Genomic DNA, 12,824 nt, shown 5'->3' on the forward strand with positions numbered 1-12,824 from the left:
TGCAACATCCCTCACGACCTCCAATTAATAGCTCTCTGGCAAATTTTGGTCTTTTGAATATCAGATCCCTAAATAATAAGTCTTTTCTATGCCACGATTTTATTACTTTTAACAAACTGGACTTTTTTGTAATCACAGAGACATGGTTATCTGAGGGAGATTGTAGTTCTCTTATAGAGGCAACCCCCCCGGATTTTACACACCTTCATCAACCCCGACTGTCAGGCAGGAGGGGTTTGCTATTATTCACAGAAAAAGTTTCAAATGCTCTCCTATTTTACATGTTAAATATACATCTTTTGAACATCTTGGTTTTATGGTCAACTCCAAAGACCCAGTCATAATTATAATAATCTATAGACCCCAAAGCGAACAGTGTTTTTATCCACGAGTTTGCTGAACTTTTAGCCTATTTTATGTCACAGTATGACAAAGTTCTTATTTTAGGGGATTTTAACATACATGTCTGCTGCCCGTCTCAGACTCTTGTCAAAGATTTTATGGATACTTTGGAATCTTTTAACATCACTCAGGCTATACACCAACCAACACATTCAAAGGGTCACATTCTAGACCTCGTCCTGCACAATGGTCTCAGCCCCGAAAATTTTCAAATTAAGGATATCTGTGTGTCTGATCACAAAGCAATTTTATTCAGTATGGTCTTATCCCAACTTCCCATAAATCAGAGTACACCTAACCGATGTCGGGTTTTTAACTCCATTTCTGCGAGCAAATTTTCAGAGGGTTTTACTGCTGCTTTTTTACCTGCTTTTAATCAAAACAAATTAGATACAGAAGAGCAAGTCTCTCTTTTTAATGACATCTGTCAAACTATTCTCGACTCTGTTGCCCCCTACAAGATCAAAAAGTTAAACGGAACAACACAGCCCTGGATAAATGAAGCCACCAAAGAACTTAAGAGAGACTGTAGGAGAAAGGAAAGAAAATGGAAAAAAACTGCTCTGCACGTATTTTATCAAATTTGGAAAGATGCATTGAACAACTACCAAAAGGCAGTTAAAGAAGCAAGATCCTCCTTCTTCTCCAATTTAATTCAAGAGAACCATTCAAACCCCAGAGTTTTATTTAAGGTCATAGACACAGTCATGAACCCCCCCTCCTTTCATTTTATTGATGCCTCACAAGAGATGTGTGAGACATTTTTAATTTATTTTAATAATAAGGTAAAGGAAATAAGACATCAAATTACCCCCCCAACCCGTATTTTACATGCCAGTAGGGACATTCAAAACTATTTTAGTCATTTTCAACCAGTATCAATGACCTTTTTATCTCAACTTATATCACAAATGAAATCAGCCACATGCAGCCTTGATTTTATTCCGACAAAATTCCTCAAGGAGGTTTTTAACACTATAGGGCCAAGTATTTTATTAATTATAAATAGCTCCCTAGCAAGTGGTACTTTCCCATCAACTTTTAAACATGCTTGATCAATCTGTTCTTTCTAATTTTAGGCCAATTTCAAAACTTCCTTTTTTATCAAAACTTTTAGAAAAAGTGGTTTCAACGCAACTTTTAACTTTTATAAATCAGAATAACTTATTTGAGAAATTTCAGTCCGGTTTTAGAGCACTTCACAGTACAGAAACTGCCCTCCTCAAGGTAACGAATGACCTTCTTTTAGCAGCAGACAGGGGGGAGAGCGCAGTTTTAATTCTTTTAGACCTTAGTGCAGCTTTCGATACTGTTGATCACGCCATTTTAATCGATCGCCTCAAAAACTGGGTTGGCATCAAAGACACTGCACTTGGCTGGTTTTCCGCGTACCTTTTAAATAGATCTTACTCGATCACCATAGGTAATCACTCGTCTTCCACTACTAATATTACCTGTGGTGTACCACAAGGGTCAATTTTAGGTCCACTTTTATTTTCTATCTATATGCTTCCACTTGGTCAAATCCTCCAGCGACACAATGTATCTTTTCATTGCTATGCAGACGACACACAGATATACCTTCCGCTGAGACCAGGTGACCCAGAGAGCCGAGCTGCTGTTTTAAATTGTCTCTCTGATGTTAACTGCTGGATGGCACAAAACTTTCTCCAACTCAATAACTCAAAATCAGAAGTGATAGTCTTCAATTCCCCAAACAATAACACCGGTATCGTCGATAGTGAACTTGGTCCCCTTGCTGCCTATTTAACACCTGTTGCAAGAAATCTGGGTGTCATGTTTGATTCGCAATTGAATTTTGAATCACAGATTTAAAAAATTGTTCAGTCCTGCTTTTTTCAGTTGCGAATCATTACAAAAATTAAACCGATACTGTCACAGTCAGACCTGGAAAAAATCATTCATGCACTCGTTTTCTCAAGACTAGACTACTGCAACTCCTCCTTTCCGGCATTAATCAAAATGTATCTCCTGCCTCCAACTAGTCCAGAATGCAGCAGCTAGGCTTCTTACTGGTTTTAACAGACGATATCACATTACCCCAGTCCTGGCCTCTCTCCACTGGCTCCCTGTTCGTTTTAGAATTGATTTTAAGATTTTGCTGATCACTTTTTAAAGCACGTCTAGGTCTGGCTCAAGCTACATCATTGAGATGTTAGCCCCTTATGAGCCAGCACGCAGCCTTAGATCCTCGGTGGGCCCTTCTGGCCGTTCGGAGTCGAGGCTTAAATCAAGGGTGACCGTGCTTTTGCTGTTAGAGCCCTCGACTTTGGAACGACCTACCGGAGGATAAGGCTCGCAGAATCAGTAACTTCTTTTAAATCACTTCTTAAAACCCATTTTTATATAGCAGCTTTTGAGTGATCCATTTAATTTTTAATTTTAAATATACTTGGAAATGTAATTTTGGTTTCTTGCTGTTCCAGTTGTTTGGCTTTGACTCTTTGTGGAGCACTTTGTAAACATTGTTTTTAAAGGTGCTATATAAATAAAGTTATTATTATTATTATTATAAATAAATAAATAAATAAATAAATACACGGCGATCAAAACATAACCTTCCGCATTTTCAATGCGAAGGTAATGAACATGATGATTAATCCTGTGAGCATGATTCTTTGGTTAACTGCCCCTGTTTCCTAAGCTCTTCCTGTACCGCCATCCCAGTTATTCCGTGAATATTTAAGTATCTTGCTGCACTTTTTACTATTATTTCAATTTTCTCAGATCTCCCTTTTGCCTGGAATGTGCAGTTCACCACTTCTGCCATGAAAAACACAAAGTTCTCCTTATTTACTGCCATTATATTCTCATCTCCCCTTTGACTCTTAGCCGATAGTTGTTCACTTGGCAAACGACAAATAAATATATCAATCAATCAATCATCAATCAATAGTCATTTACCACATTAACAATGTAGAGAGTGTATTTCTGATTAATTTAATGTTATCTTTATTGAAAAAACAGTGCTTTTCTTTGAAAAATAAAGTCATTTCTAAGTGATCCCAAACTTTTGAACGGTAGTGCATCTCATTTTTATATAATATAAATAAGATATATACATTATATAAATAAATACAATATATATATACACAGACAAATATATATATATATACACATTAAATATATATATATATATAAATAACAAAAAAATATATACAAATATAATCTATAAATACTTACTAAAAAGAATATATATATAAAAATTGTTTTACTTTTGCTACATTTTCCTGATACTACTGTTAGTTGTAAAAAAATAACGTTCTCTTGCTCACTTTTGCTGCGAGCTGACGGCGTCCTGCTTTTCTCTGGAGACCCCGAATCTCTCTGCGATGTTCTCTGAGGTGATGCTGCACAAACAAACAAACAACATGAGGAGCGTACATATTGTTGTTTTATCTATTTAAATAAAACGGGAACTCTGCACTTTAACTGCTTCACTTCAAATTTTAAATTGGCATCACAGTCCGAATGTTAATGGTGCTCAGCTGGAGCCTTCAGGGGGGGGGGGGGGGTCTGAGGCCTCACCCCATCGGGATCATGCAGTCTCTGGCTCTGTCGACCTCCGTCAGCCTGGAGCTCAAATCTCCTGGATTCCCCATCTCACCCAGAGACATGCTCTCCACACTGAGAGGGAGAGGGAGAGAGATATTCTGGTAAAGAGAAGAAAAAACCACATGCTTTGATTTGAATCATTCTGTATTTCACCGACAAATGAAACGTACCCACAGGCGAGGCCGAGGTCAATGGATCCGCTCCTGATGGCTCCTACACACACACACACACGTATGTATGTATATATATTCAAATATATACAGGACTGTCTCAGAAAATTAGAATATTGTGATGAAGTTCTTTATTTTCTGTAATGCAATTAAAAAAACAAAAATGTCATGCATTCTGGATTCATTACAAATCAACTGAAATATTGCAAGCCTTTTATTCTGATTTATTGCTGATTATGGTTTACAGCTTAAGAAAACTCAAATATCCTATCTCTAAATATTAGAATATCATGAAAAAGTATACTAGTAGGGTATTAAACAAATCACTTGAATTGTCTAATTAACTCGAAACACCTGCAAGGGTTTCCTGAGCCTTGACAAACACTCAGCTGTTATAAATCTTTTTTTTTACTTGGTCTGAGGAAATATTAAAATTTTATGAGATAGGATTTTAGAGTTTTCTTAAGCTGTAAGCCATAATCAGCAATATTAAAAGAATAAAAGGCTTGCAATATTTCAGTTGATTTGTAATGAATGCATGACATTTTTGTTTTTTTAATTGCATTACAGAAAATAAAGAACTTCATCACAATATTCTAATTTTCTGAGACAGTCCTGTATATACACACACACACACACACATATATATATAAATTCTATATAAATAATATATATAATGAATTAATATATCTAATATATATACACATATATATATATACACACACACACACACATATATATATATATAAATTCTATATAAATAATATATATATGTTTACATATATATTAATACATAAAAAATATGTATAAACATATATATATATATAATGTATATATAATAAATATTTATAAATAATATATATACAATAAATAAATGATATATATATATATCTGTGATGTGAGAGCTTGTACCTGCGATGTTGAACACAGCCTGCAGGCCGGAGGAACATTGCCGGTTGACGGTGTAACACGGCACCGTGTCCGGAAACCCGCTGAAACGAAGACAGAGCTGTGAGACACGCCGCGGCGGGACGGAGGAGGACGAGCGCGTGAGTCAGTGATGATGATGAAGAGGAGGAGGAGGAGGAGTCTGACCTGAGGAAGTGAGCCACCCTGGCCATCACAGCACCGGCTCCGGGCTGCAGCACGTTACCTGCAGACAGCAATACACAACGAAAATATCAAAAACACACCAGCAATAACAAGTACACAAAAGTACACAAGAGTACACGCAAGTACACAAGAGTACACGCAAGTACACAAGAGTACACATAAGTAAACAAGAGTACACGCAAATACACGCAAGTACACTAGAGTACACACAAGTACATCAAATATTAAAATAGTATTTCGGTTTCCCACCGACACAAACGTCTCCCAGCCGGTCAGGAGGAAGGCCAACGTCCGCGAGCACCGCGCGCATCACGGCGCTCAGCAGCTCGTCAGGCGTCGTGTCCTGCAGACAAGCAGCAGGGCTCGTTAACCCCAAAGGTCAGAGGTCAGAGGTCAGGGGAGGAGTTACAGTACAGGGAGTATTCGTAGCTTCATGGAGTTAAAGTACAATAAGTATTCTCAGCATTTAAAGTACAATAAGTATTCTCAGCTTCATGTAGTTAAGTACAATAAGTATTTTCAGATGTATGAAGTTAAAGTACATTACGTATTCGTAACTTCATGACGTGAATCCACTAATAATGAAATGTAAATATGATCACTGTGAAACCAAAATGAGAAAAAGGACAATTATGATCATTATAAATGAGAAAAAAAGGAAAATACGCATGTCATTATTATCCCTTTCACAATGAATCGGACCAGAGTCACGGCGACCAGACGCTGAGGGTGGGAAACGGCTCATCAGTTGGTTTTGTGAACGCATGAAATATGAAATATGGACTTCATAAACATCTCGGCGTGTTTGCGTGCGATGAACCGAAGACGAGGTCGGACTCACCGAGAGTCCTGGCTGCCCGATGACACCTTGAGTGCCGGTGGGGCCTTGCGGGCCCTGAGAGTGGAGAGAGAGAGAGAAACAATCAGACGAGGTCAGGTCGGCTGTGGTTACCGTGGCGACCGGGCCGCCTCGGCTCCAGACTCACCCCTTCCCCTTTGTCTCCTTTGCTGCCCTTCTGCCCGGACTCGCCTTGCTCGCCCTGTGGAGAGAGAGGACGCTGGATGATTCACCGCAGCACAAACACACTCCAACACACACACACACACTAACACACACACAAACACACACTCTCTCTGTCTCGCAGACAGCTCACCTTATCCCCGTCGTCTCCTGGAGGGCCTGTGGGGCCCGAAGCCCCGAGCAGCCCCACGGGACCCTGTTCTCCATCGTGACCCGCTGGTCCCACCGGACCCTTATCTCCCTGGACACACACACACACACACACACATTAAACTGGTGTTTATTCTGCATTAGAGCTGAATACACACATACACACACATGCATGCACACATACACACATTGAACTGGTGTTTATTCTGCATTAGAGCTGAATACACACACACAGACGCACACACACATTCAAACACACACACACACACACACGCACACACGTACATACACACACAAACACACACATACACACACACACAGTCTAAACCAGGGGTGCTCACACTTTTTCAGCATGCGAGCTACTTATAATATGTTATATATATATCTATTTATTTATATACACACAAACCCTGAAAAAGCAGGGTTGTCATATTTTGTTTGACTGTAAAAAATAATTGACAGTGAAAAATTGGAGTAAACTCATGAGCAAGAACAGCTGATGTGGTGACGTCATCAAGTTAGCTGCTGTTCCAATCGCAGAAAGACCGTCCTCCCGTCCTTCGGAGTCTGGACTCCCAAGACCAGACTCCAAAAGAACACAAGTCTGTACTCTATGTACTTTGAATTGAGAAACGGCTATTGTCACTGTAAATAACCCTTAAAAGGTGCATTGTTTCGTGTTGATTGCCTTCTTTTGTATCTGCTTTATTGGTTTTGATGTATGCCTTTTATATTGTTTGAATGATTTTGTATATGTTTTAATCTACTTCCTCTTAGAGCTAAATCGCACTTTTATTTTGAAATGTTAAAAGGAAGCGCTGTTAAAATTCAAACTTGACGGTACGGCTAAATGTTATGGACGGATGCGCATTTCATATAAAGTTGTAATAGTTTGCATACCTGCAAACTTGTCACCATTCGGTGAAATTCACCGTTTTGAAATCAAAATAGGTCATCCACGTGAATCGTGTAGATCCGAAGAGTTTTTGTTTTGGGGTAGAGGGGGGGGGGGTCAACTGGGGGGGGGGGGTCACCTGGCCGGCCGGCGTTTCTGAGATTGGAGTGAGACACGGAGAACACTGACATCTGTACAGTATGAAGCGACAGAAGGAGCTGTTTGCCGAGCTTAACATAACAACTAATAACACATAAACAACCCTCGCCCACTTAAAAGTTGTTTCTTGGTGTAAAAAATATGAACGATGAAGCTTCAGTAAGCAAGCGGAGCACGAAGATTTGAGGCGGGGAGAAACAGCTGTAGAGAGAGAAGGTATTAATGTAACGTCCGCTCGCTTTGGTGTGCTGTGCTGTGTGTTTTATTTTTTATTTTAGAAGTTTATTTCAGGGACAACGTACAAAAAAACATTAGTCTCCGAAGAGAAAAGATGCATTGCACTAGGTTATAGCTTTTGCTATTTTACACCTCCAGTCCCTCGTACATACAATATAAAACAATACAAATAAAACATACAATGTAGAACAATACAATGAAATACGTACGATAACATTAAAAATAAAATAGAAATAAAAAACCCCTACGGTCAATGAGCCTATTTACACAGGGGCCAGAGGCCCCAGAGGTTGATTATCGTCATGCCGCCCCCCCATTAAGGGTACCCTACTGAAAATGGGAACATGATTGACTCGCTAGCAACTGTCCTTTCAGGTGAGCTTTGAAAGTGACAATTGAACTGCACCTCCTCATCTTTTCTGGCAGACTGTTCCACTGAGTTATTGCTTTTACAGAAAAAGATGACTGTCCAAACACAGTGTAGCGGAACGGTTTAACGCAGGGGTCACCAACATTTTTGAAACCAAGAGCTACTTCTTGGGTACTGATTAATGCGAAGGGCTACCAGTTTGATACACACTTAAATAAATTGCCAGAAATAGCCAATTTGCTCAATTACCTTTAACTCTATGTTATTATTAATAATTAATGATATTTATCTTTGTGGAAACACTGATCATCTTCATGATTTCTCACAATAAATATATATAGAAACAGATAAATATCAATATGCAACACTTTATTTTTATATTTTCTCTAAGTGCACATTTTTCAAATTGAACATTTTTAAATGATCACTTCTAAGACAGTCTTGTGAAATCACAATATCCCATTTTAACTAGCTAGCCACTAACATTTTTTAACAAATCATGAATTACTTTGCACCATGTTTGTACAAATAATAACTCATGTAAAATACAAAAGTCAACTCAAATTTTTAAATAAATCATGTCACACTTTGAACTGACAACCAAATTTGTTATCTGTTTCTTTGTCAGTTAGTGGGAAGCCCGGATTGCATGCTGTTAACTAGTGTGTTGTACTCTGGTGTGTAACTTGACACTGCAACTCTGAGTGAGTCCTGCAGATGTGCATCAGTGAGGCGTGTTCTGTGTTTGTTCTTGATGAAGTTCATGTCAGAAAAGGCTGATTCACAAAGATAAGTTGAACCAAACAGGCTTGTAACCTTCATAGCGCGCATACACCACTGTACTTTTCTGTGTCAACAAGGCACCAAAGTTTGGTGCAGCCTGGTGGGCTTTGAGGTGGAGGTCATTTTGCAGTGTTACAATTTCAATTCCACCTGTTCAGCATCCAGGCTGAATGTTGCACTTAACTGCTCAGCAATGCATGATATGTCCGCTCATGAAAGGATTAGAAATGAACGCACACATGGCTCAAGCTGATCCAGGTCACAAACCTGTTCTCAAACTCTTGCCCAACTCTGTTTATGACCTGAGAGTACTTTTCTGCAACTTTGTCAAAGTCTCAGATGCAGAAGCATTGTCTTTCAGCACCATCTGCACAGAGGAAAGTGCAGCACTTTTACTCTGTAAATGCACAGAGAAAAGGTTCATCTTAGCTTTAAATGCATTTAAAGCACTTATCATATCGGGCGATAGTTTTACCTTTGTTTGCAGCTCACAGTTCAAACTGTTCAGTTTTCCAGTAATGTCCGTTAAAATGCAAGGTCAAGTATCCACCAGTGTCCTCCCAGCAGCACGGTGTCCTCACCTCTGGACTGCATGAACTTTGATTTCACCCAAAAGTGACAAAAACGTTGCAAAATTCGTCCCTGCTGAGCCATCGGATTTCTGTGTGTGTAGCAGGTCACCATATTCAGCTGACAGCCCTCCAAAAGTACCTTGAATGTCCTGTGCTGTTTAGCTCTGAGCGGATGCTGTTTATGATCTTCACGACGGGAGTCATTACGCGTCAAAGCAGATCACTTTTGCACATAAGGCCTGCTGGTGTATGATGCAGTGGTACTGCAGAAACTTTGGGAACTCTGGGTCAGCTTTAGAAAGAGCAACGAATCTATGTGTCGGCCGATCAGCAGGAGCCCCATCCGAGTCACTGATACCAGCTTTCCAGCGCACCTTTTTTCCACCAAAACTCCTTCACTGCGTTATAAATGTCAACTCCCCGTAGTTGTCTTCAGGGGCAGTAGTGTCAGTTCTTCTTTAGAGAAATCATCAAACACCATCCGGATAAAGACCATCAGCTGCGCCAGATGCTGCTGTCCACCGATTCACACTGGATGCTGAACCACCGCACTCGCCAGATCACGGTCCAGCTGGTCGGTCAAGTTCCCGTGACATCGCCGACACTCTTCTTACCATTGTAGCCCGAGTTGAACATCGAGAGACTGAGAGTACATCGTTCCATACTTCTCGTCTTCAAGCACAGTTTTAGCAATTATCATCATTGCTTCTTTGACAACCTCCCCGTCTGTAAATGCCTTCTTTTTCTTCATCAAGAATTAGGGATGAGAATTGATAAGATTTTAACGATTCCGATACCTTATCGATTCCTGCTTATCGATTCGATTCCTTATCGATTCTCTTATCGATTCTTTTGGGCAAGGGGTGAAAAAAAAGAGCACAAACGGGTTTATTCACATTAATTTTCTTTTATATAATGCTGCACACACACAGTATGTATACATACACATTTACTTTTTTTAAATAAGCAAAAACATTTATATATATTACCTTAAACTTAAAATAAAACTTACATAACTTAAATAAAATGTATTCTGTTTAATTTAAACATGTTCCTAGAAATTACAGTGTCTTCCTTTTTTTAAAGGGTATATGAACTGAGCTGCCAAAATGAAACTAGCAGTGGCAAATACCAAGTGTGCGCCATCAATTGTATGGATCATCAACAACCAGCAGAAAATACATATCTGCTTTCTCCGGGAGGATACGCGATCTCTCAGGACTTATTGTGTCTCCAGCCGTGGAGAACACTCTCTCAGATGGGCTGGAGGATGCCTGAACACAAAGATATGAGGAGGTACAAGACGGTTAGCTGTAGCTCAGACCCAGGCAGACGCACCAGCCTCTGAACCGTCTGACTCTGAACCTCATCACTACATTGGATGGCAATGGAGATTATTTATATAGTGAAAGCTATTTACACAATGAAACAAATGGCACCAACAAAATCGCTGAATTTGCTGAGCTGACATAAAGCCACATTAAGAGGGAGGCAACACGACCTCTGCCTCAATGTAGGTGACAATGAAGATTCTTGTAGCTAAGCTAGCGTAGCTATATGCTAAGTTTAATAATGGATTAAAATCGATATGCTCAGTTTAATAATGGGTTAACACGATAACGCTAACGTTTGCTGATAACACACGCCTCCGATAATTAACACCATGATCAAACATTTCTCAAAACTGACTTCAATCCAAACGTGAAGTGATCAATAACGGGACCAATGCCGGAGCTCAAATGTGTGCTTCAAACGACGGGACAGAAGATAACTTGATCGACTCCACACAATAAAGGCAAATGGCTTCACACAGTGAGTGGTTGTGATCACTTCTGAGGAGTTTACCTTGGACAGAAAGAGATGAAGCGCCGACGTTAGCTGAGCTGCTGCATCGAACACATGACATTCCTGTCATTTAATTCCACGCTGTGTTCAAATGCTTCTTCATATTAGTTGTATTTCCTCCCTTTAAATAGATTTTTGACACACGCCATAAGTGGCGAGCTGTCATTTTGTCGTGAAATAGAGCCAAACTTAGAGCGCTTGCTCGCTGCCATGTTTGCTGCAGTCTGAAGAAACTAAAAAGTTTGCGATGCTAACGCCACAGAGGACCGTTAGCAGAACTGCGAAGAATTTGGCTAACGATCCCAAACAATTGTCCACGAGAACCTGTCTTAAAACAGAACCGGTTCGATGCCCATCCTATCAAGAATTGCGAGTTTAAACGTAGGCTTCGTTGCTTTTTGGGAGTTTTTAACCGGGTCTAGTGAAAAAGACTGCTGTTTGCACAAAGCTGCCTTTAACTCATGGTTTTTTCATGCCGCCAAGAGTGCGCTGCTCCGGTGGTAGTTAGCATGGTAGCTTGTGTGACACGTAGTAAAATGTCTCTCCACATTGTGCCGCTTACATTGCCACAGTTGCCCAAATTAAACACACGCAGGATCCTTTTCACAGTGGTAAAAACTCACCTCCCATTCGCCGTGAAAATGATATGTTTTCTTTCTTTTTCTGACATTTTTGGGGTAACTCTTCTCCTCATATTAGCTACTCGCTAACGTTAGCTTGTTTGTAAGAGCGCAACAAACGCCACGTTTTGGTCATGCATAATACTGACCTTTGAACTTTACTCGTCAGAGTTCATTTATATTAAACACAAAAACATTTTACATTTTAAGTGTTTATATATATATATTGTCATTTGTGTTACATGTAAGTGTGATTTAACAAGAATAGCTAAATAAATAAATACAATTTAAAAAATAGAGGCAGCTCACTGGTAAGTGCTGCTATTTGAGCTATTTTTAGAACATGCCAGCGGGCGACTCATCTGGTCCTTACGGCGCAGTGCCCCGCACCGCTACAGACCCCTGGTTTAACGCAATCAAGTACTGACACTGTTCTTGTAGCTCTGATGGAATTTGTAGGACGAATATGTACAAAGTCACACAGTGGTGGAGGTGCCAACCCATTAATGATTTTATAGACCATACATGAGTCTGCTAGTTGTCTAAGGTGTTCAAGCTCAGTAGCCTGTGTTTCTAGTATCTTACAGTGGTGGAAACGACAGGCTTTTTGTCTAAAGTTTTCAGGGTTTGTTTATACAAGGAAGCAAGAAGTCTTACATCTGATTCACTAGCTTGTCCCCAGCATGTGATACAGTATGTCATGTGGGAGAGAATCATAGCGTGCATAAATATCTTAGCTGCTTCTAAGGAGAGAGACAGTTTTGATGTGTCTAAAATTAACTATGTTGTATTTTAATGTTTTAACCATTTTTTACATGGCTCTTAAAGTTTAAATTGGGGGTAATACCACACCAAGATATTTAAAGTCAGAGATTACGTTAACCCTGACACCTTTGGATCAAGGTGTCAAG

The 12,824-nt window shown here is 39.7% G+C and overlaps 1 protein-coding gene across 1 annotated transcript in view; it reads right to left on the reverse strand.

Moving 5' to 3' along the window:
- Positions 1-3,680: 3,680 nt before the first annotated feature.
- The window catches only part of LOC130189770 (3-ketoacyl-CoA thiolase, peroxisomal-like), an 11,883-nt gene continuing 2,739 nt past the window's right edge, over positions 3,681-12,824 (reverse strand). Inside the window, exons 2-10 of the mRNA XM_056408705.1 lie at positions 6,416-6,523; positions 6,248-6,301; positions 6,103-6,156; positions 5,511-5,604; positions 5,244-5,301; positions 5,061-5,140; positions 4,149-4,191; positions 3,952-4,050; positions 3,681-3,773 (exon numbers count right to left, since the gene is read on the reverse strand). Of these exons, the coding sequence (XP_056264680.1) occupies positions 3,695-3,773; positions 3,952-4,050; positions 4,149-4,191; positions 5,061-5,140; positions 5,244-5,301; positions 5,511-5,604; positions 6,103-6,156; positions 6,248-6,301; positions 6,416-6,523 (669 nt within the window). The 3' untranslated portion in view covers positions 3,681-3,694. The remainder of the gene's footprint in view (positions 3,774-3,951; positions 4,051-4,148; positions 4,192-5,060; positions 5,141-5,243; positions 5,302-5,510; positions 5,605-6,102; positions 6,157-6,247; positions 6,302-6,415; positions 6,524-12,824) is intronic.

This window comes from Pseudoliparis swirei, chromosome 24 (assembly GCF_029220125.1).
Source record: "Pseudoliparis swirei isolate HS2019 ecotype Mariana Trench chromosome 24, NWPU_hadal_v1, whole genome shotgun sequence".
In the NCBI taxonomy this organism is placed as follows: Eukaryota; Metazoa; Chordata; class Actinopteri; order Perciformes; family Liparidae; genus Pseudoliparis; species Pseudoliparis swirei.